We start from the raw sequence: 19,730 nt of genomic DNA, 5'->3' as shown, positions 1-19,730 counted from the left end.
ACCATCTTGAGATAGGCCTTTAGACTTGCCATGGGGTAATAGTCGGTTCCTTTTCACGATTGATCTTAGGCGTAATTATGAATTCTGAGTTCATCGCAGGATGCGATCGTCTAAACATGATCCGACTTTACTCTACCTGGACTATTTGCGCAGGAGCACTGCCAAGGCTCAGACCACCAAAAAGGTAGCCAACATGTCGTCATAATCCTAAAAGACTGTATTTTCTAATTAATTTTGTATAGATCACGGTTATTTTTACCCTATTAATAACCCTATTAATAGGAAATGGAAGAAATTATCAGCGCACAAGCGTCGCTTTTGATTGGTATCCCGACAGCGAAATGGGACCGTGAGAGGCTAGAAATGTTCACCATAGGCTCTGAATCTATCATTTAAACCAGTCTAAAAGTTAAGCACTTGTCTCAACGTGCTTACTTATCATTTTTGAGCAAAACGCCAGCCGGCAGTCGTGCTAGTCGCCACTTTCGTAAACTCGGTCGGCCAGGTTTTTCATAATTAAGAACCAAACTAGACTTAGTATGTCTAAACACTCAAGATCGAGATCTCAAAACACCCTGGAACTTTGCAAACATCGACGTAAAGAAGGCAGACATTAGACCTGGCTCAAAAGTACTTAAGTAAAGTCCCTTTTTTCCGCGGAATTTCACCAGTTGCCAAGGAGCAGACTTGTGGTATCTTACGAAGAGAAGTTATTGCTTTCGAAATACCACACATTTTGAGGTACATCACTCTTCTCAAATTTACGTTTTCTCAAAGTCAACAAGGGGCATTGCATACTAACTCTCAACACTTAGGGACAAGGTAAGATAGTATGATTATTCGAATTAGTTATTCGACACTTCGAGCTCGAGACCGAGAATATGTGAGTGGCAACGGCAATGCGGTCGAGTATATTGCTAATATTGCCGAGGCCATATGTTGATACCGACAACGTTTACGGGGCGGGTAGTCCCGACATCGTACGACACCTTTTCGTGGAATCTGCACTCACGTTCGACAGCTTGATTAAGAGTACACATAATGAGTCAGTTTATCCAGGATTGCGAAAGCTGAGTATGAGAAACGTCGGTAAATTTGGCTGTTGGCATATGACATGTCGCCATCCGCTTCAAGGCTCAACATCGAGCTGGAGGGGTCACGGAGCGGATGTCCATTTCTTGAGCCCGGTGTGGATGACTGAAAAGCTCAAGTTTCGAAATTCGGTTTACGTATGGTCTATAGATCAACATAAATTTGAGGTGTAACTCCGGTAAAGTTGGCTGGGTGTGCCTGCTGCTATTTTAGACGGTCACCCTACGTTGGCGACCCCTTCATGGCAGCACGCTGATCGTTGAGGTCTCCTTGTCTCGTAGATCAAAGGCGCCAAATCAGTGCGTCGAAATATGGTAGACTGCTATGATCTCAATGCAAAGCATCAGATTGGACTCATTATTCACCAACATCTCACGACTATCGCATCGTGCATTGGTGTCGGAATGCCGCGGTTGATTCTACGTAGTGAATACATTGGAATTTCGATGTTGAGACGTCTGAACTAAGTTAAATGTGGCACAGATGCTACCCCGGACTCACAGATACTGTCGAGTCAAGAAGGCGAATGTGGGAATTCACCGACTACATCTAAAGTTGGAGTATCAGTCCCATTGACAGTTTCAACATGGGTGGGTCATCACCGAGATCGAAGATCTGCCAACTTAGCTCCCAGTTTCAGCATTTTGCCCCATGAGTTTAAACAAAACCCTCTAAGCGACCGGCGGAAACAGGTGCCTCACAAGTACAACTACTCAGGGTGACCAGAGCCTGTCGAAGCTTCCATTCTGGAACCAAACCGACAACGAAGCAGCCTAGTCGCGACCTCGACCATTGGTCGACGAATCAGAATAATTCTATCTGCAATGCTCATCACCTTGGTCACTGGGCAAATTGAGGAAACTTGCTTTTCGGGGAGGCTATCAGCTGTCATCCGGGGACGGTCCAAGTACTAGAAGAATGGCGCCTGGCCCGTGTGTGTGAACCGAATCCTTGGGAAATGCCCTTTCCGACGACCTGGAATTCAAAGCCTACCAATCCGATCAGGTCTGAGTCGAATTGTATGACTCCAACTGACCAGCTAACTCGATTCAGTCCAAACCTCGTCTGATAGTCGCACCCGGAAGCCCGACGGGTTCCGGTTTTTCTTGTCAGATTTAGCCCCATTAAGTGCTGTTCTACTCCTCTTGGCTTGCACCAACCGCACTACAGAATGCCGCCGTCCCGGCAGATCTGCACTACTGCATGAATTTTACCCAATTTGATGATTGGTGGCTCTGAGACACCCCCGCATCACACGTGTAAGTCGACTCGCATTGTTGATGTCAAAAGAAGACGATTTTGGGGCGTCACCCGAGGACCAGGGTCAAAGAAACGAGAAGATGGGCTAAATCAAATGCATTGCCTGGGGTAATGTGGAAACCACTTTCCAAAGTCGCACCGCATGATGCCTAGGGAATAATAAAACAAAGGCCATCCGGTCCCGTCATCTTCGCTTTCGAGACATTCATTTTCCCATCCTTCTTACTCTTCACCTGCGAGCCAGGGAAAAATACACCATGTACCTCTTACCAGTAATTGTGGTAATCACTGCCTACATGCTCGCAGTTCGGGTCCTGCGATACCGTCGTCGAGATGGGTTCCAGCAGAGGTTTTCCCAGTACAAGACGAGAGAAGAAATGGCTTCATTGCCGTTGTCAGACGCAGCTTCGATAATGCGTGAGCTCTCGGAAAGGGAATTCCCCGTAACATTTTATACATCCGTATCTTTCGCACTCTTTAAGGTCAGTCAAGAAGCGAGAAGCAGTGCCGAAATAGGCCCTCGAGCTAAGCCGTCCGCAGACGTATGGAATTCCGACGATCTCCAAGCTCTTGGTAGCCACCAGCCAACTTTCAGGCGATCGCACAGCATCAAAGCGTCGGACAGACACCGGCGTGTTGATGTACGAAATCATCTACAACACACCCGACTCTCGACGCAACATAGATGCCATCTCTCGCGTCAACTTCCTCCATAGCCGTTGGAGAGAGGCCGGCAAGATATCGAACGATGATATGCTCTACACTCTCAGCCTCTTTGTCCTCGAACCTATGCGCTGGACCGCACTGTACGAATGGAGGGACCTGACCATGATCGAGAAGAATGCCTTGGCTATCTTTTGGAAAGACTTAGGCAACGAGATGGGCATCTCCTACGAGTGCTTAGTTCCTCACATGAGCCAAAAAGATGATGCCTTAGCCTGGTTGGAAGCGCTGCAGAAGTGGTGCTTAGACTACCAAGAGCACAATATGGTTCACGCCATCTCAAATGAAAAGCTGGCACACGCGAACATCACTCTTCTTCTGATGGATTTCCCTAAGTTTACGCATAACTTCGTGTTCAGGCAATTGCGTTGCCTGATGGAACCTGTACTCCGACGAGCCATGGGGTGAGAAACCCGACCAACTGATGTTTTAGACGCACAGAATCAATAGCTGACCCATCATGGCTTTAGGTACGAGGACCCCAGCAAGTTGGACCTCTTCATTTTCGAGAACCTGGTCGCTTTCCGACGCAATGTCCTCAAGTACTTCTGTCTGCCTCGACCAAAATGGTGGACCAACCCAATGATTCAAGACGTGGACAAGAAGACTGGCCGAATGTACTTACCAAACTACCTCGCACACCCATACTACGTCAAGCCGAGCTTCTGGTGGCGATGGAGTCCTTCGGCTCTCTATACCAGACTGATTGGCGGACACTTACCTGGCGATGAAGGCTCAAAGTATCATCCGGACGGATACACCATCCCGGAAGTTGGCCCTGACGCACAGAGATGCAAAGGCAAGGAGTACATGGAACGTACGAGAGAGAGAATTAGTCAAGCTAGGGGTTGCCCCATGGCTTTCCAGGCTTGACTTGGAGCAAAAGGTTTGCGTCATAAAACAGTGAGCGCCGTATGAATCTCGAGTCATGTTTTTTTGTTGTTGCTGCCACCAAACCTTCTACACGTTGATGTCACCAAACCCAAGCAACATTCTCCACAAACAGCGATTACCAGGAAAGGCTTCGAAATTGTATGCAATTAGTGATAGCTTCTTAGCAGCATTATGAACACATGAATGACCATGCAATTCCAACAATTAGTAGTTGTATTAGTAATTCAGCTCAACAAGCAATCCCACGTGAGAAAAGCCATGGCGCAGAACAGCTTGTCATGTCTTGGAGCCTGTTATGCGATGAGGCATACGACCCAGTACGGTCTTCGCCATGTTCGAGTTTTGGTTCTCTCAGTCTCTTTCAGGTCCATGCCTTGATGTTTATATCAGTCCATCACCAACCTGAGGTGTTGCACTCAGGTACTTGGCTAACTACCTCAGGTAGAACGATCAAGACAGGCTTCCGAAGCTTATCTACCTTACCTATCAAAGTCCATGTTCTCTTTGCGCTTACGTCTTCTCGCACACCATAGTCTGTAGATTGCGCTCTATCCACTTCTACGGGATTCCAAGTTTGAAGTTCTCGTACTCATCGTATCTGCTATTTGCCCCGTCATGAGACGTAGTAGTCCCATTTCAGGGCCGACCAACCCACTGTTCGTTGTCGTCACCGACCAAACTAAGACTGCTTCTCAACCACCCAAACAGCGAGCAACGATCCATGGTGGCGTGGTAGCCTCCGCTCCTCACTAACAATAGCGGCAGACATAGCTCAGTTGGGAGAGCGTCAGACTGAAGCGGACTTCGTGCCCGAGAAACTTCATTCAATCAATCTGAAGGTCGTGCGTTCAATCCACACTGGCCGCATGTTTATCTTTTGCCGTTCTCCTCCGTCTATCTGCGGATGCCTACGTCAACAAATATTTTGTGCTCCGTTTGTGAAATGCTGTTAGATAGAAGAAGTGAGAGATTAAGCAAATTCAAGTTGACAACAACAGCGTTAGAATTCTAGTCATGATCTTAGTGGAGCGTTATTCTATTAAGTTGGGTATGTGGAGCAGTGAACGAACCCCTGATGCCCACCGACTGAGTAGTAATTATCAACACATTTAATAAACTCTCAAGAAATTCTTTTTCAATTGTGAGAGACACTTCCAGAAGGGGGTTCCTGAAAAGTTGCTGGTAGTAACTGAAAACATAGATACATAGAAAACCATCAGCCGTTTGGTTGGCCGTCATCAATGAGCCAAGTACCATGTTCATTCACATTCGCAGCACTAGATATCCCGACTGCTGGACTTGGACACTCCGCACCAAGAAGTTTTACACAAACGCACGAAGAGAAATCTTTTTCGCCTGGATTCGGGCCTTAGAGTCGCCCGCGACCATGTAAAACAACATCGCCGCAAGATAATGTTACTATTCGCATGGGTCCCACGTGAACTCTAAAACCAATGAACAATGATTTAGGGGTCAAAACCTGGCCAGGTAAAGTCGCATCAATGGTCCGGAACAACTTAGCCGATATGACGAATAGTTCGACAGTGCACTGTTACTCCGGTTTCTTTCTGGTCAAGGTTATTGGTGTTCTCATTATCACGTCCACTCCCTATCCGTATGGAGGAGTTGGAAGAAGCGGTGGCCCGGGTAATGTTGTCCAAATACCAACCAAGGGTCCAGTCCCCGTACTGCAGGCCTAAGAGACAAAGCGGATCGATGCCTGGATATCTGGCACATCCGCCAGAGTGGGCATTGGATACCAAATGGCCGGGACAACTCTGCGAGTGCATTAGCATGGCTTTAGCGTGTGATAAGAACCACCGATTCCCTTCTGGATTGCAAGCAATCTTCTTGAAACTTTCTGTCATTGGCAGTCGGATATGGTCCACAACCGCAGCGTAGCTTGTTGTTCTGTGGTGATGCGCATCGGAATTGAGTCGGAATGTAAGACGGTGCCCGACTTGCGACCACACTGTATGCATTTTCATGGATTATCTCCGCGAAGCTACCCTTATCTAGGCCAGGGTGCGCATCAAACGGGTGCTACACTTAACTGTTCAAGGGCTAGCATCATGATAAAGACATGGGGAAAAGTTGATAAATTCAGATAAGGTAGTCCTCCGGATTGCCGATGATGGAGCATTTAATAGGACCCACGAAGCCGACTTTCCGCATCTGTGGTCCCAGGAGCGTCTGCATCAAATCACGAAAACTCGACCATCAAGATGACTACCCGCGAAGTCGATGCTGGCCACGCTTTACCTTCCGGGGTGAACGACGATAAAATCAGACCGCCTTCGGTCCACAACGAGATATCCTCACTCAAAGAACAGGCTTTGACGACGCACGAAGTCTTCAGGGATACGGAAGATGGCGTCCAGTTTCGCACAGTCACTTGGCAGAGTGCCACGATTATGTTCCTCAAGATCCAGTTCGCCATGAGCATCTTGAGCGTCCCCGGAGCCTTCGCCACCCTTGGTGCCGTAGGCGGTGCGCTTTCTCTTGTTGGGTGGCACGTTCTCAATACTTGTCAGTCTTTTCGCACTCGAAGACAGCGACAACAATACTGATGAGATATCTAGACACTGCAGTCATCCTTGGCGAGTTCCGTAATCGTCATCCCGAATGCCATAGTGAGTCGGGTCTTGCCTGCACCCCAACATGAAGACATACTGATGGCTGCAATTAGCTTTGGCTGACATGTGCGGTCGCCTCTGGGGTCGCGTCGGAAAGGAACTTGTCGGGTTGCAGATCCTCATTGCCCAAGTCCTCATTTCTGCAGCGGGTATTGTCTCTATCTCGACCGCGTTCAATGCTCTCTCCAATCACGGAGCATGCACCGTCATCTTCACCTTGGTTGGTGCGATCCTCATCACCATGTTCTCCGCAGTGCGCACATTCAGCCGCCTGGGTTGGCTCACCTGGTTCGGATTCGCCACCTTCTTCATCGCCGTCTTTATCTTCGTTGTTGCTGTCACCCAACAAGATCGACCTGCTGTCGCCCCTCCAGGTGACTTCGACCTCGGCTGGACGGCGATTGCCCACCCAACGTTTGTTGCTGGTATCACCGCCAGCGCAAACATCTTTATCAGCAACAGTGGCTCCTCCATGTATCTCCCAATCATCTCGGAGATGCGTCGGCCGGATCAGTACAGAAAGGCTGCTTTGGTGACCGGTGTTCTCGTTTTGGCGATGTATCTTTCATTTTCACTGGTTATTTACCGGTGGTGTGGTGTTTGGCTCGCGACTCCTGCTTTTGGAAGTGCTGGTCCTTTGTTCAAGAAGATATCGTATGGTGTTGCGCTTCCTGGTCTGATTATCGGTGTCGGTATTTACCAACATGTGGCGGCGAAATACCTCTTTGTGCGCATCCTGAGAGATTCGCAACATCTACAGGCAAACACCGTCATTCACTGGACAACCTGGATTGGCAGCAACATGACGCTCGGTATCCTGGCTTTCATCGTGGCAGAAGCCGTCCCCATCCTCAACTTTCTTCTCGGCCTCGCGGGCGCTCTTTGCTTTGCTCCCTTCAGTCTCATCTTCCCAGCACTGTTGTGGATGCAGGACTTTTCGTCGTACAGAAAGGGAGGTGCATCAAAGAAAGCAATGTACGGGTTTCACGTTTTCGTCGTCCTTGTGGGCCTGTTCATGGTAGTCGCCGGAACGTAAGTATATCATATTCCTTTCCTGAAGAACGAAAACTGAGTAGGCAACAGATACAGTGTAGCCGTGTCCATCAAGGACGCGTATGCATCGGGGTTGATTTCGAAAGTTTTCAACTGCGCCGACAACTCCGGCACAATCTCCTGATTCGAACACCTTGCGAACCAGGTACGCGGGAAAGGATCTCAACTGTCTCGCAAAATTTCGTGTCTAGAGTAAGTTTAGCGACGGCTGTCATTACCGCAGTGAGTTAGAGTCAATATGAGAAATGTTTGCTTTTCTGGCAGAATCCCATGACCATGGCTCGGGCAAGATGTGCCTACTTCCGCGAGTCCGCAAAGTGAAGCGCACCCTTGGGAAAAGCAACTTCCCCCCTTGCCAGGCAAAAGGAAGTCAGGCAGGCGGTGTGGCCCAATCCTTGCATCGTGAACCCAATCGCCCTGGATCTCGACCAACAGATGTCATCAATATTTGTTTCTGTCACATCCCTGGGGCCGGCAGTCACGTTCGGCGGTCGGGGCCAAAAATGACAATTGTTTGCTCGCCCAACAGGCCTTGTTCACGCACTTTCGGCGTTCGGACCTCAGCATTGGAGGCAAACATAAGAACGATGATATTCCACCCTTTCTGAACAGCAATAAATATTATTGTCTGTAAACTTTTCGATCAAGATCAATCACACTTTACTGCAACAATGGGTTCCTTAGCTGTGCAGTCGCACTTTTCTAGCCTGATTGAGGCTCCTTACGATGAAGCATTCGTTGTCATGCAGTCAGTTGCAGCAGACCCCACGCCTGATAAGGTCAACCTCGGTCTTGGCGTCTACAGGGACGACGATGCACAGCCTTGGACATTACCGTCCGTCAAAAAGGTGGCGCATCATCCAAAACGATCAAACGTTGCTGTTGAGCCTCATGCTAACCCCAATCTACTCGACGTATAGGCCCAAGCGCAGATCCAAGACAACCACGATTATCTACCCGTTGCCGGACTTCCAACATTCATCGAAGCTGCTAGAAAACTCCTCCTTGGAGATGTCCTTGAGGCTGTCAAGAGTCGCTTGACCACCGTACAGACCATTGCTGGATCCGGGGCCATTCACATGGGAGCCTTGTTCTTAGACAAGGCAGTCAGACCTGAGAACGTCTGGATCTCAGATCCATCCTGGGCAAGCCATGAGCAAATCTGGGAGAATGCTTCACCAAAGACTCAACGCCGATTCTATCCATACTTTAATCACAAGACCAAGTCGCTCGATCTGGAAGGTATGGTGAGGACGCTTAGACGAGACGCACAACCGGGCGACATCATTATTCTGCAAGCCTGTGCCCATAACCCGACGGGTTGCGACCCAACACAGAAGGAATGGAACATCATTGCCGACATTTGCGAAGAGCTCGGCATCATTCCATTCATGGACATTGCCTAGTGAGTAGTATCCTACTTTTGATCCGACTTCAGCCTTCAACGTTACTGACTAGCACTCTCTAGTCAAGGATTTGCATCTGGCGATGATCACCACGACGCCTGGGCCGTCCGTCACTTCGTCGGCAGAGGAACGATGGAAGTCTTGGTCGCTCAGTCATTCTCTAAGAGCTTCGGTCTCTACGGCCACCGAGTTGGCGCTCTCCACATCCTCGCTCATGACTCTGCCGCGGTACCTGCCATCAAGTCTAACCTGCTCCAATTTATCGGCTCTGAATACTTGACTCCCTCAGCATGGGGTGCACGCATTGTATCAACAATTCTCAACGATCCTGAACTCACAAAGGAGTGGCGCCAGGACTTGAGGAAGATGAATGCTCGCGTCAAGAGCATGCGAGCGTTTCTGTTCGTCGAGCTCACGAAGCGAGGCACACCTGGCTCTTGGAGACATATCATCGATCAGATCGGCATGTTCTCCTACACTGGTCTCACAGCTTCTCAAGTCAAGACGATGAGGGAGAAACACCACATCTACCTCTTGTCAACAGGAAGAGCGTCCATATCGGGATGTAAGTTCGAGCTCAATATTGTCCCCGTTGATGAATACCGTACTAATCCAGTCAACAGTGAATAGCAAGAATGTGTTCAGGGTTGCAGAGGCAATTGACCAAGTTGTACGAGGGGATGCTGGCGTTTGAGAGTTTGAGAATATCCTTCTGATTTGAGTCTGCTTAAGCGTTTATACACCATTGTAGTTGGGTTGGCCATTTGTAACACTGCACATACTTTAGTTTTGATCCGTAACATACCTAGCAGAAGCTGGAATTAAGCGTTCGGTATGCACATTTCAGTACTTTTGGGTAAATCCCTTCGTCACAACCCTAGGTGTCCCAGGCCGCCTCGTTATGTTCAGAGCCATTATCTTCATCAGCTGATCGTAATTTTGATGAGACTTTAGACATATTACAGGCAGGATGAAAAGACCAAACATCGGTCACCATGAACGTTGAATAAAGAACTCAGTATTGAGAGGCGGTCAAGTCTATGGCTATCAAGTTGGGAGAAGATGTCTTTTTCATGCCTCAGTTACTACATGGCTCTAAGTCGCTGTGACACCTAGGATTTGTCTCCCAGGCTTGTTCCATTGCGAAAAAGCCGGCGTCCGAGACCGATTAGAAGCTGGGGTCATCGCAGCCACCGAGACTGAAATTAATGAAGTTGAGAGGGCATCCAGCATCAACCGAATCTCTGCACGCCTGGCTCTTGCAGCTGTTTTGCTTGAACTTCTCGCGGGCGTTGTTTTGCTACGCTCGCGTTAGCTTTGATACAAACATCGACTTTACGGTTCTCGTCGCAATTAGGATACTACTCACGGGAGCTGCGGCCACGAGGGTGCTCATGGTGAAAAGAGCGATGCAAACGGAGGAGATGTTGAACTGCATTGTGAAAAGTTTTGGCGGTTAAATTAGGAACTGAAAATTGAGTCGACCGGCAACAGATGGATTGAATAGAAGGCTGCGAGAGTACTGATTTAATCGCGAACTGAAGTGATGATCAACCGATGATGTGTGTCGAATCTCGAGTCTAATATACAAGCCAATCCCACCGGCGAGCATCAAGCTTGGCTTTCAGCTTACCTTCTGTTCCAATGTGTGATCGACGTTGGTGACTCGAAACGTCGCAGGTGTCCGGACTTATTATTATGCTTAATATGCCAATGGATGTAATGTCGACCTATTGCGCTCACGTCCTCTTGACACCAAACATGAACTGCGACTTCAGCTGATCCATGACCGATGCCATGCGTCTTGCTTTAGCTCTCTGCTAATGAACTCATCTTTCAGTTTTGTTCTTGTAGGGCAATTGAGGCAATTGCGGAGTTTGGCAATGCACGGGTCACGCGTCAAACGCCTCAAGGCCGCAGTGAGACTGGCCTGATGGAAAGTGATCACAGTGGAAGGAACAACCAATTGTGCGTTCACAGACGTTAACATGGCTCTAAAAAACCCACTTAGCACGAGAATGGAACTCGCAATAAAATCCCACACTCGGGTAGTCCCTGTCTCTCAGCTTCGATTGTCGAGCTTCTTGGACTTTAGATGACAGCGGCCGGGCCCTGGCATTGGCACCTGTGCTAGGACTTGACAGCTGAGATTTGCTCGGTATAGCCGAACTACTATTGCAGTTTCAGAGGTGCGACTCGTTGAACCAGGATGCTTATAGCGTGTGGTCGCCGACTGAGCGTCCCAAGGAGGCATAGATCCAGGATCTTTGCGACTTGTGCGGGGAATGCAAAGCTGGGCAGTCCCAGGCGGTGGTAATAGGGGCCTCCCCACAAGTTGAGACCAACTTTCGAAACACGTTGTTGTCCCCCAGAATCTGTATAGATGTGACGGTCGCAATGTGGGTGGAAAATTATTGGAAGAATGCAGGGCAAATAGGGTCGGTCGGGGGTACCTATAGCTCTGCGTGCCAGACAGGAGACCAGTCTACATACAGTGTTCCCTGAGCAGAGAAGCAGGCCCTCTGTAGCTCAGGCTTTGATGGCTTGAACTTTGGCTATTATGGAGGCGACGAGACTGAGTAAAGACATGTCATGGTTTCACACAGGATAGGTGGCCCTGAAGCAACAGCAAGTTTCAGTAGTGACGGTAATCAGTGAACTCGTGATTAAACAAGAGAAATCAACATGCATTTTCAAAGACATCTCGTCTACAGCTTGCATTGGTCAAGAAGTTGGAGGTGCCACAAATTAAGATCAACAGCGCGATCAAACTATTGTAAGTAAAGACTAATTCCACAGAGCAGGAAAACGGACTCTCCAAACCTCGATCACGCGACACAGATGAGACACAAAAAATTCCCACTCGCTGTCTCGGCTCGAGCTACTTGCTCACAGTTTCAGCATATTATGATCGCCTCAGTCGTTTTGGAAATCTTTCCAGCTCAGATCCTCGTCCGGGATGACGAGTTATCTCAGAAGCGATCATCTGGGCTAGGGGTTCACTGACATGCGCGGGGCAGCCCTGGAGTATAGCCGACTTCAGCTCGCTCAGGTCTTCTTCTCGGCCGCGGCAGTGCTGTATGAGCTTCTCCAATACTGACATGGTAAACGTAGCTCTCGGCGGGTCAGCTGCCAATCTTGCCGTGAGGCCCTTCAGCTCGTTGCAAAATGAGGTTAGAATCGACTCTTCTGGGTGTCTTCTCGCTAAGTTCCCAAAGGCAGCTTCTACAGTCGACCCAACCTGCCTGATCAGCTCGGGCACACCCAGACTAGCGCCTGCTCGCAGAAATGCATCTAGAGTTCTTGGATAGTCTTCGAAACATTCTTCGTCCAGGAACTTGGACAAGGAAATATCCAAGAAGTGTGAGAAGACGGTGCGTGCTCCTGGGCGGTCCAGCAGAGGCTTGTTGGGGTCCGCGCCGTGAGACAGCAAGCGGCTAAAGGTGGCATTCTTCAGGGAGTCGTTCCATCGTTTTGCAGGGAACATGCACGGCCCTGACAGCATGTTGAAGACAGACATGGTGCTGCGAGAGAACGCAACCCATGGCGATGGTGCATCAAGATCGCCCATAATGCCCAGTTCTCTCGGAGTTGAGTTTGGATCCTCTCCACGGCGAAGTATGATCTCGAGAACTTCCATTGCAGGCGCAGCACTTTCGCCACTGCTGCGAGACATGGGCATAAGGGCTGCGTACAAGGGCGACTCATCGAAGACATCGAAGAAATCCGGCATCTGTCGAGTCTTCTTTGCCAAGTAAGGTGCTAGATCATGTCGGAGGAGCTCTTCGCGGAACAGGATTCTCGGATCGTACCCGCCAGAGTTAACGCCTCTAATAGTCAGCTGACCGAGCCTGGCCATGTTCACGATGGCTGCTTCGTACTCATCCAAGAGCTTTTCGACCTGCCGACTCTGGCTGGAACCAGGTTGTTCTGTCTGCTTCAACGCTTCGGACACGTAAAGCAGGGCTTGGTTCAGATGCGCAACGAATGGACCGCTGTTCAACCCTCGCCCCTGCCTGATAATGCCTACGACAAGCGAATTATCGTGGCGTGTGGCCTTAAGGAATCCGAGATATGCAGTAGCAATGGAGATGAAGCCATTATAGCCAGCCGGGAGCTTTCCCTGGAGGTACTCGCCGATGTCTTTTGTTGAGACGAAGTCCTTCACGGTCCTGTGAAGAAACTCGACGCGGTTGTTGACAAGCTTGAGTAGTCCCTTTGTCTTCTCATTGATGCTGTTACTGGACTTTTCTCTCCGTAGGACAACATTTTGGTCGGGGTTGAGTGCTTTCGTCTCTCCAGAAGGAGACCTGACATCCTCTAGTTCTCTTTCCAATTGCCAGTAAATGTCGACATGAAGCGGCTCCAGTGCATGTATAGCGCCTAGAAGAATCCCTGCCATTACGCGATGATCAGCAGGACTCACGCTGTCCAACATATGCTGGAATAGATTATCCAAGTCTGAGGGTAGTCGGCTGAAGCGTGCCGCCAGATCTTCCAACCTCTCGCCCTTCGAAAGACCTTCTTGTAAAGATCGCGTAACAAAGAAAGCCCAGAGAAATACACCATCAGCCTGAGCCACGATTCGATCGACAAGCTCAGCCTGCTTCAAGGAAGCGTTTGCAGACATGTCGAGACTCCAGCGGGGATCAGGCCTCAGCTGATCATACACAAACTTTCGAATATCGTCCTTTGTCAGCTCATGAATATCAAGGCTTTCTTGGTCCTCTTCGCCAAAGCTCCTCTCAAAGACGGACCACCGACGGCTGGACAAACACATCTTGATATGCGGAGACTTAGCCATGTCAAGAAGAACTTGGCAGAGTTCAGCATGATTGCTGTCGTACTCATCAAGCCCGTCAATGAAGAAACATATCTTCAGAGGGACGTGATCAGCTGTTGATAAGGATCGCAACGCAGCAGCCAGCTCGAACACAGACCAGGGTTCAGCAGCGGTCTGCCATCTTCCAGCCTTGGCTGCCGCCCATCGATGTGGGGAGGCGATGGATACAACGTCTGGGTGTCCATGTAGCAAGTCGTAGAGTAGAGACTGGAGAAGCCCCTGCCATGATTTCTGGATCGGAGTACCCGCGATCCAAAAGCAATGTGACGCAACAGCCAGTGCGCTAGATGAGCCTGCCCAGTGTTCCAGTAATTCTCTCGTCCTAGGATGGTTGGCAATGAACTTCATGAAAGTGGACTTGCCAGATCCGGGCTTGCCTGAGACCCAATAGGTTCCACCTCCGGAGACAAGCCAATCTGACCATCGAGAGTCAAATGCCCACTGGAATGTATCCTGATGAGCTTTCGGGATAGAATCAAGGCGAGCAGGTCGATTGGTGTAATTCAGACTCGATACAATCGTGTCGGCGAGTAAAGCATCTTCTGACTTGGTCAGTCTCGTGAGCAAGACCTTCAACTGTTTGACGTCGGCCTCCGAGTAGCTGGCATGTGAATCCGTGAGCTGCCTATTCATTTGCGATCTCAGATTTTCCAGGTCACTCGACATAACGTCAACCTGAGATTCCTGTTCTGGTCGAGCATACCGCCCCTGACTCTCCAGTACTTTCAAGGATTGGCTTAATTGGGATAGACGAGAGCTATGATACGAAGTCAGATAGCATCATGATGTGGTCTTAGCACTACGTACTTGAGTAGACCAGTGACTTGGCGCATCACCGTAGTGTTGAGGCGATCAATTTCACGCTCGTAGTACGCGTTATCCCGCTGAGGCAATAGGGAGTCCCGCGTGTCTGGCTCGGCTGTTGTACTCTTGGAAGCCCGTCGTAAGTTGAACTCCATGTTCTCCAAAAGCGTGATGCAAGCATCTCGAGAGGAAGACATATCCTGTAGCGGAAGTGAAGTGTCCAAAAGCCTGGAATCACTCCCCGAGAGCATCTGTTTCTCTGATAGAGCGAGTTTCAACCTTGTGACAGTGCCCAAGTCGACGTTTCATTGTTACGACTTCGGCTCTCAGTAAATTGGGACGCCGAGATGATCGCCGAAATGCATCTTGTTGCATTCACAATAAGGCCTACGGTATCGAGGGTTATGATGGCATCCATGACAGCGACGTGAATAGATGTGTGGTGAAGAAGATGTTGCCTAGTAGAATTCTTGACACGACATCATGTGCGGGGTCAAGTGAGAAAGGTCAAGAAGAAATCTTGCCTGAATGTCATGACTGATAAGAAACTGGGCTCGTCCAGAGAGCGACTGGGAGGCACGTACGTAGGAACACATATTAAGGTAGTATTTTCATGGCCCTTTCCCTGCAGGACAGAGGCGTAGCAAACTCACCTTACCCACGTGTGGGGGTGATAATCTTTTGCCTCACGGCTGATTGATAACGCGAAACTGGCCAAACTGCAAGCCGTATTTGGCGCTCACGGGGCTTGGCATCATAGAGCGCAGATTGAGGTCCGTACATGTGAATGATGCGATTACCTTAAGTACAAAGAGTACTTGGTCATAGGAGGACTTGGAGCCATGACAGAGACGAAGTGCGAAGGAGCGAAACTTCCCTTTGCGCCGTTCCAGTTGACGATTCTCCATTCACTGGACCATAGTAAGATCTTAGCGCTGAGAAAAGTCTGACAGCAAACACTGTGGTGGGAAACGTCTAGTTTCTAGTCAAATGTCCGCCCAAACCCTGGCGGGCTTACAGGGGTGATCGTCAAAGTCCCCTTTAATATTATTAGTCATTCGTAAAACTGTCCAATAATGAGAAGAAATGGATTGTTGGCTGGTAAGCATGACAACTCAAGTGGCTGGGAGGTGCAGTGATAAGCACCTTAATTTGTGAGATTCCGTCTGACAGAGAGTGGGTGTCCTCCGCCTGCCATGCCTCAGGGCCGTATCGCTTGCGCAATAAAGAGAAATCGGCCACTCAGCTTGGTAAAACCAACGTAGCCATCATGAAAGTACTTTTGTCACCTAGCCTGTTTCAAGCCGTCAGCCGAGGAGCGGGCTTTCGGACCTCGATTGCATAAATACAAGCTGGTCCCTCGTTCTTGTCAGTGGAGTTTCCAGAGCAGTAGGACGATATTCGACCATCACAACTTCATATCCGCTGTGTACAACTGGAACATTGTTGAGCTGTGAGATATCAGACTGATATAGCGAAAATCAGCGATCATGTCTCTTGCCGGAATGCGCAATCTGCTCTCTCAGTGGTTTCCTCCACAGCCAACCTACATCGAGCAACACGTCCCATCTCAGAAAGGGAAAGTGTTCATCGTCACAGGCGCCAACCACGGTATCGGGTTTGAGCTTGTCAAGATTCTATATGCAACTGGGGCTAGAATATACATGGCATCGCGATCCAAGGTGAGTCTCATACTCTCATCATAATGGCAATATGATAGATCTCTGAGCTTGGGATGATTGCCAACTTCCGTGAGACCTGCGTGGCATCTTACCTCGAGTGTCTTCAACGATTCTTTTGCGATTAAGGCGGATGTATGAGTTTTGTAACCGTTCGAAGACTGACCAGACCTACCACTGATATAGGAACGTGCCGAGAAAGCGATAGAGACCATCACAACCGCCACACCGGCACCCGAAACCCCCGGTACCATAGTCTTCCTTCCCTTTGATCTGAACGATCTGGACAGCGTCAAAGCAGCCGCCGCCATCTTTGCGCAACAAGAGCCAAAGCTCCATGTTCTCTGGAACAATGCTGGTTCAGGCGCTTATAGAATTGAAGAAGGCGCCAAAACGAAGCAAGGATTCGAGCCAATGGTTGGCATGCACTGCATTGCTGCGCAACTGTTTACCCACCTCCTTCTTCCCCGACTCCGAGCAGCCGCCGGAGACGCTCCGAAAAGCTCGGTGCGTGTTGTCTGGACTGCGAGTTTCATGGCGGAACTGTCGACTGGCGACAATGGCATCGACTTTGACCATCTCGTAGAGGGTACGCCTGATCGTGCGCTGAACTATGCCGTCTCCAAGTTTGGTAACTGGCTTCTCGGCCGCGAGATGGCCTCTCGTTATGGTTCTGACAATATTGTCAGCGTCGTTCAGAACCCTGGTAACTTGAAAGCTGGCGCCTATGACGGGGTGCCGGCGTTTTCAATGCTCTTTATCACTCCCTTCCTGTACGAGACGAAGTTTGGTGCGTACACTGAGCTGTACGCAGGCCTATCCCCCGATATCTCGCTTGAAAATAATGGCGCGTACGTTATCCCCTGGGGCCGCATTCGCATCGACGAAGATATTCCGAGGAAGGATATCGTGAAGGCCTTGAAGCCGGAGGCGGAAGGGGGCCTTGGTTATACGACGAAGTTCTGGGAGTGGTGCGAGGAACAATGGAAGCCCTTCGTCTGAAACACGCGATTTTTGATTCTTGCTCTGAGGCTCTTACTCGGACAACTCAGGTTGAAGGGGAAGAGACATAGGGATTAGTCCTTGTGTTTGACCTAGCTCTACCATCTCAAAATGCATAATATCAACGCCATGAGACGTGTATTGATAACGCCTTACTTGTCTAAGCATATGGTAAAACATTTCTCGAAATGAAATTTGGCTAACAACAAGCTTCGGCATGTCACAATGAATTCCAGGGTCGCAGACCCGACCTGCATAGTAGTGGAGCGACGTCGGGTCCGGACCCGGCCTGGCGGATAGGCGGAATTACGTGTAGTCCAGTTGAGGAGCCTGAGGCAATATTGGGTCGGTATCTGCACTCTCAGAAGAATTACTGGCACTGTCGGTCAAGGTCTCAAAACACTTGAATTGTAAAGTATCAGGGTATCTATCTCGGCCGCAGCCAATTCATTATACATAAAATACATTGGAAGAGTTTAGGCGGCAATATCCTTGCCCTTCTCCTCAACCTCGAGTTCGCGAGTGGGCTGTTGCGCCTTGCTGCCCCAGCGACCCATGAAGAAGTTGCCGAAAGCTTGGGCATTGTTTCTCATGTTCATGGCGACGATCTCGCTGGTCGGCTTCTCGAAAAGACGATCAATATCCTCGAGTGTCTTGTCCTTGGTCTCGGGCATGAAGATCATCTATGGATTGTTAGTCCCCGTTATGATATCATATGGAAATGAAAGTATTTACCTGGTAGAACCATCCCAAGATGGCAATGCCTCCATAGAAGCCGAGAGTGAGACCAGTACGGGTCATGGCCTCCTGCATGGCAGAGAAGTTGTAGGTGACAATGAAGGAAGACAGGAAAAGCAGACCAGACGAGGTGGTCATGCCGTAGGATCGGAGATAGGTGGGGTAAACCTCAGAAGGAACAACCCAAGTGAGACAAGCGTAGCAGCCAAAAAAGCCCATGTACAGGGCCAAACCGATGAGGTAGCAGGCAACGGCACCGGTGGTATTGGTATCAGTAGGAATCTGGTAGCTGGCGCCAATGATCACCAAGCCCACGAAGAAACCGGGAAGCATAGTGTTGGCCCAGAAGCGACGACCGAACTTCTCCATGTAGAAGCAGGCGGGGATGGTACCGATGAGCAGAGAGCCACCACCGACAAGAGACATGTAGGTAGCCTTCTCGTCGTTGAAACCAATCTGCTGCATGAGGATGGACATGTAGTACATGATGGCGTTGACACCAGTAAGCTGGCCAAGAAGAATCATGATGTTGGCGTAGACCAAAGCACGGCGGGCGCGGGGAACGGTGATGAAATCCATCCAGGGGAAGCGCTTGTTCTTGGCACCCTCGGAAACCTGCTGCTTCTCATCGACGACGGAGACCTTCATGACGAAGAACTCTTCTCTGGCCTCAGGAGTAGAAGTGCCACGGATACGCTTCCACACCTTGTAGGCTTCGAGCGTCTTGCCCTTGTGCATCAGATAACGAGGGGACTCAGGCAGGAAGAGCATGCCGGCAAACATGATGGTGGAGAAGAGAAGGGATGATCCGAGAATCCAGCGCCAGTTGCCGGGCACGTGGATGAAGATGGCGGCGACGGCGTAGCCAAGAACTTCACCGAGAGCGATGTTGAGCTGGTATAGGGAGACGACGTTACCACGGATGCGGCGTTCAGCGGTCTCGGCGACGTAGACAGGGACGGTACCACCCTCGAGACCGACACCCATGCCAAGGATAACACGGGCAGAAACGATCATGCCTTTAGGATAAGTTAGCTAGGCCCGGCAGGCAGAAGTGGAATGGTATGTCAATTGACTCACCAAAGTTCTGTGCGCCGGCGCAAAGTGCGCCACCAATAGTGTAAAGGACGCAAGAAATGATGATGGACATCTTTCGGCCGAGGTATTCGTTCGAGGGACTAAGGATGATGGCACCACCGACGGCACCGAGAGGCATGGCAGAGTTGACGAGCGAGTTTTGGCGGGTCGTGAGACCAAGGTCACCGGGGAGGAAGAGGTTGGCACCAGAGATGAGAGACTGATCGAGACCGGAGAGAAGGCCACCCATTGAGGCGAAGGCTACAATGAGCCAGGTGAAGTACTTGGTGTTGGTGAACTCCAGTTGGAAAAAGCCCTTCTTCAAACCACCAGCAGCCTCCAACTCCCGCTCCATGCTGTCGATGAAGGCATCGACCTCCCAACCACCAGCCGCAGCGATGGCGGCAGCATCCTTCTCGTTTACACCAGGAAGGGCGTTGGCGAGGTTCTCGACGTGAGCCTCATTTTGACTGTCCGGGTTGTGTTTGCCCGAAATCTTCGGGGCAAGATTGACTCCGTGCAT

General features: G+C 49.9%; 8 protein-coding genes and 1 non-coding gene across 9 annotated transcripts; 5 read left to right on the top strand and 4 right to left on the bottom strand.

Annotated features, from left to right (window-relative positions):
* Window positions 1–2,609: 2,609 nt before the first annotated feature.
* Window positions 2,610–3,948, top strand: CLUP02_02932 (uncharacterized protein; the record flags this gene model as incomplete). Its single annotated transcript, XM_049281960.1, has 3 exons — window positions 2,610–2,834; window positions 2,893–3,479; window positions 3,546–3,948. 3 exons carry the CDS (start codon window positions 2,610–2,612, stop codon window positions 3,946–3,948), a joined length of 1,215 nt encoding a protein of 404 aa, XP_049139103.1.
* A 782-nt stretch (window positions 3,949–4,730) lies between these two features.
* CLUP02_tRNA066 lies at window positions 4,731–4,836 on the top strand. Its single transcript has one exon. It is a non-coding gene; the product is annotated as a tRNA-Phe (tRNA).
* A 650-nt stretch (window positions 4,837–5,486) lies between these two features.
* On the bottom strand, window positions 5,487–5,951 carry CLUP02_02931 (uncharacterized protein; the record flags this gene model as incomplete). Its single annotated transcript, XM_049281959.1, has 1 exon — window positions 5,487–5,951. One exon carries the CDS (start codon window positions 5,949–5,951, stop codon window positions 5,487–5,489), a length of 465 nt encoding a protein of 154 aa, XP_049139102.1.
* A 243-nt stretch (window positions 5,952–6,194) lies between these two features.
* On the top strand, window positions 6,195–7,782 carry CLUP02_02930 (uncharacterized protein; the record flags this gene model as incomplete). Its single annotated transcript, XM_049281958.1, has 4 exons — window positions 6,195–6,498; window positions 6,552–6,602; window positions 6,659–7,637; window positions 7,689–7,782. The coding sequence occupies 4 exons, from the start codon at window positions 6,195–6,197 to the stop codon at window positions 7,780–7,782; spliced, it is 1,428 nt and encodes a 475-aa protein (XP_049139101.1).
* Window positions 7,783–8,329: 547 nt separating this feature from the next.
* Window positions 8,330–9,758, top strand: CLUP02_02929 (aspartate aminotransferase; the record flags this gene model as incomplete). Its single annotated transcript, XM_049281957.1, has 4 exons — window positions 8,330–8,506; window positions 8,579–9,063; window positions 9,127–9,629; window positions 9,688–9,758. The coding sequence occupies 4 exons, from the start codon at window positions 8,330–8,332 to the stop codon at window positions 9,756–9,758; spliced, it is 1,236 nt and encodes a 411-aa protein (XP_049139100.1).
* A 474-nt stretch (window positions 9,759–10,232) lies between these two features.
* Window positions 10,233–10,502, bottom strand: CLUP02_02928 (uncharacterized protein; the record flags this gene model as incomplete). The annotated part of the gene is made up of 2 exons (XM_049281956.1): window positions 10,233–10,364; window positions 10,434–10,502. The coding sequence occupies 2 exons, from the start codon at window positions 10,500–10,502 to the stop codon at window positions 10,233–10,235; spliced, it is 201 nt and encodes a 66-aa protein (XP_049139099.1).
* Window positions 10,503–11,969: 1,467 nt separating this feature from the next.
* On the bottom strand, window positions 11,970–14,962 carry CLUP02_02927 (uncharacterized protein; the record flags this gene model as incomplete). Its single annotated transcript, XM_049281955.1, has 2 exons — window positions 11,970–14,664; window positions 14,715–14,962. The coding sequence occupies 2 exons, from the start codon at window positions 14,960–14,962 to the stop codon at window positions 11,970–11,972; spliced, it is 2,943 nt and encodes a 980-aa protein (XP_049139098.1).
* A 1,239-nt stretch (window positions 14,963–16,201) lies between these two features.
* Window positions 16,202–17,799, top strand: CLUP02_02926 (uncharacterized protein; the record flags this gene model as incomplete). The annotated part of the gene is made up of 5 exons (XM_049281954.1): window positions 16,202–16,393; window positions 16,432–16,473; window positions 16,577–17,386; window positions 17,489–17,563; window positions 17,629–17,799. The coding sequence occupies 5 exons, from the start codon at window positions 16,202–16,204 to the stop codon at window positions 17,797–17,799; spliced, it is 1,290 nt and encodes a 429-aa protein (XP_049139097.1).
* A 69-nt stretch (window positions 17,800–17,868) lies between these two features.
* On the bottom strand, window positions 17,869–19,730 carry CLUP02_02925 (uncharacterized protein; the record flags this gene model as incomplete). The annotated part of the gene is made up of 3 exons (XM_049281953.1): window positions 17,869–18,075; window positions 18,128–19,149; window positions 19,211–19,730. The coding sequence occupies 3 exons, from the start codon at window positions 19,728–19,730 to the stop codon at window positions 17,869–17,871; spliced, it is 1,749 nt and encodes a 582-aa protein (XP_049139096.1).

Source organism: Colletotrichum lupini, chromosome 2 (assembly GCF_023278565.1).
Source record: "Colletotrichum lupini chromosome 2, complete sequence".
Taxonomy (NCBI): Eukaryota; Fungi; Ascomycota; class Sordariomycetes; order Glomerellales; family Glomerellaceae; genus Colletotrichum; species Colletotrichum lupini.
The sequence above is the reverse complement of the archived record's forward strand: the minus strand, read 5'-3'. Positions and strand labels throughout refer to the sequence as shown.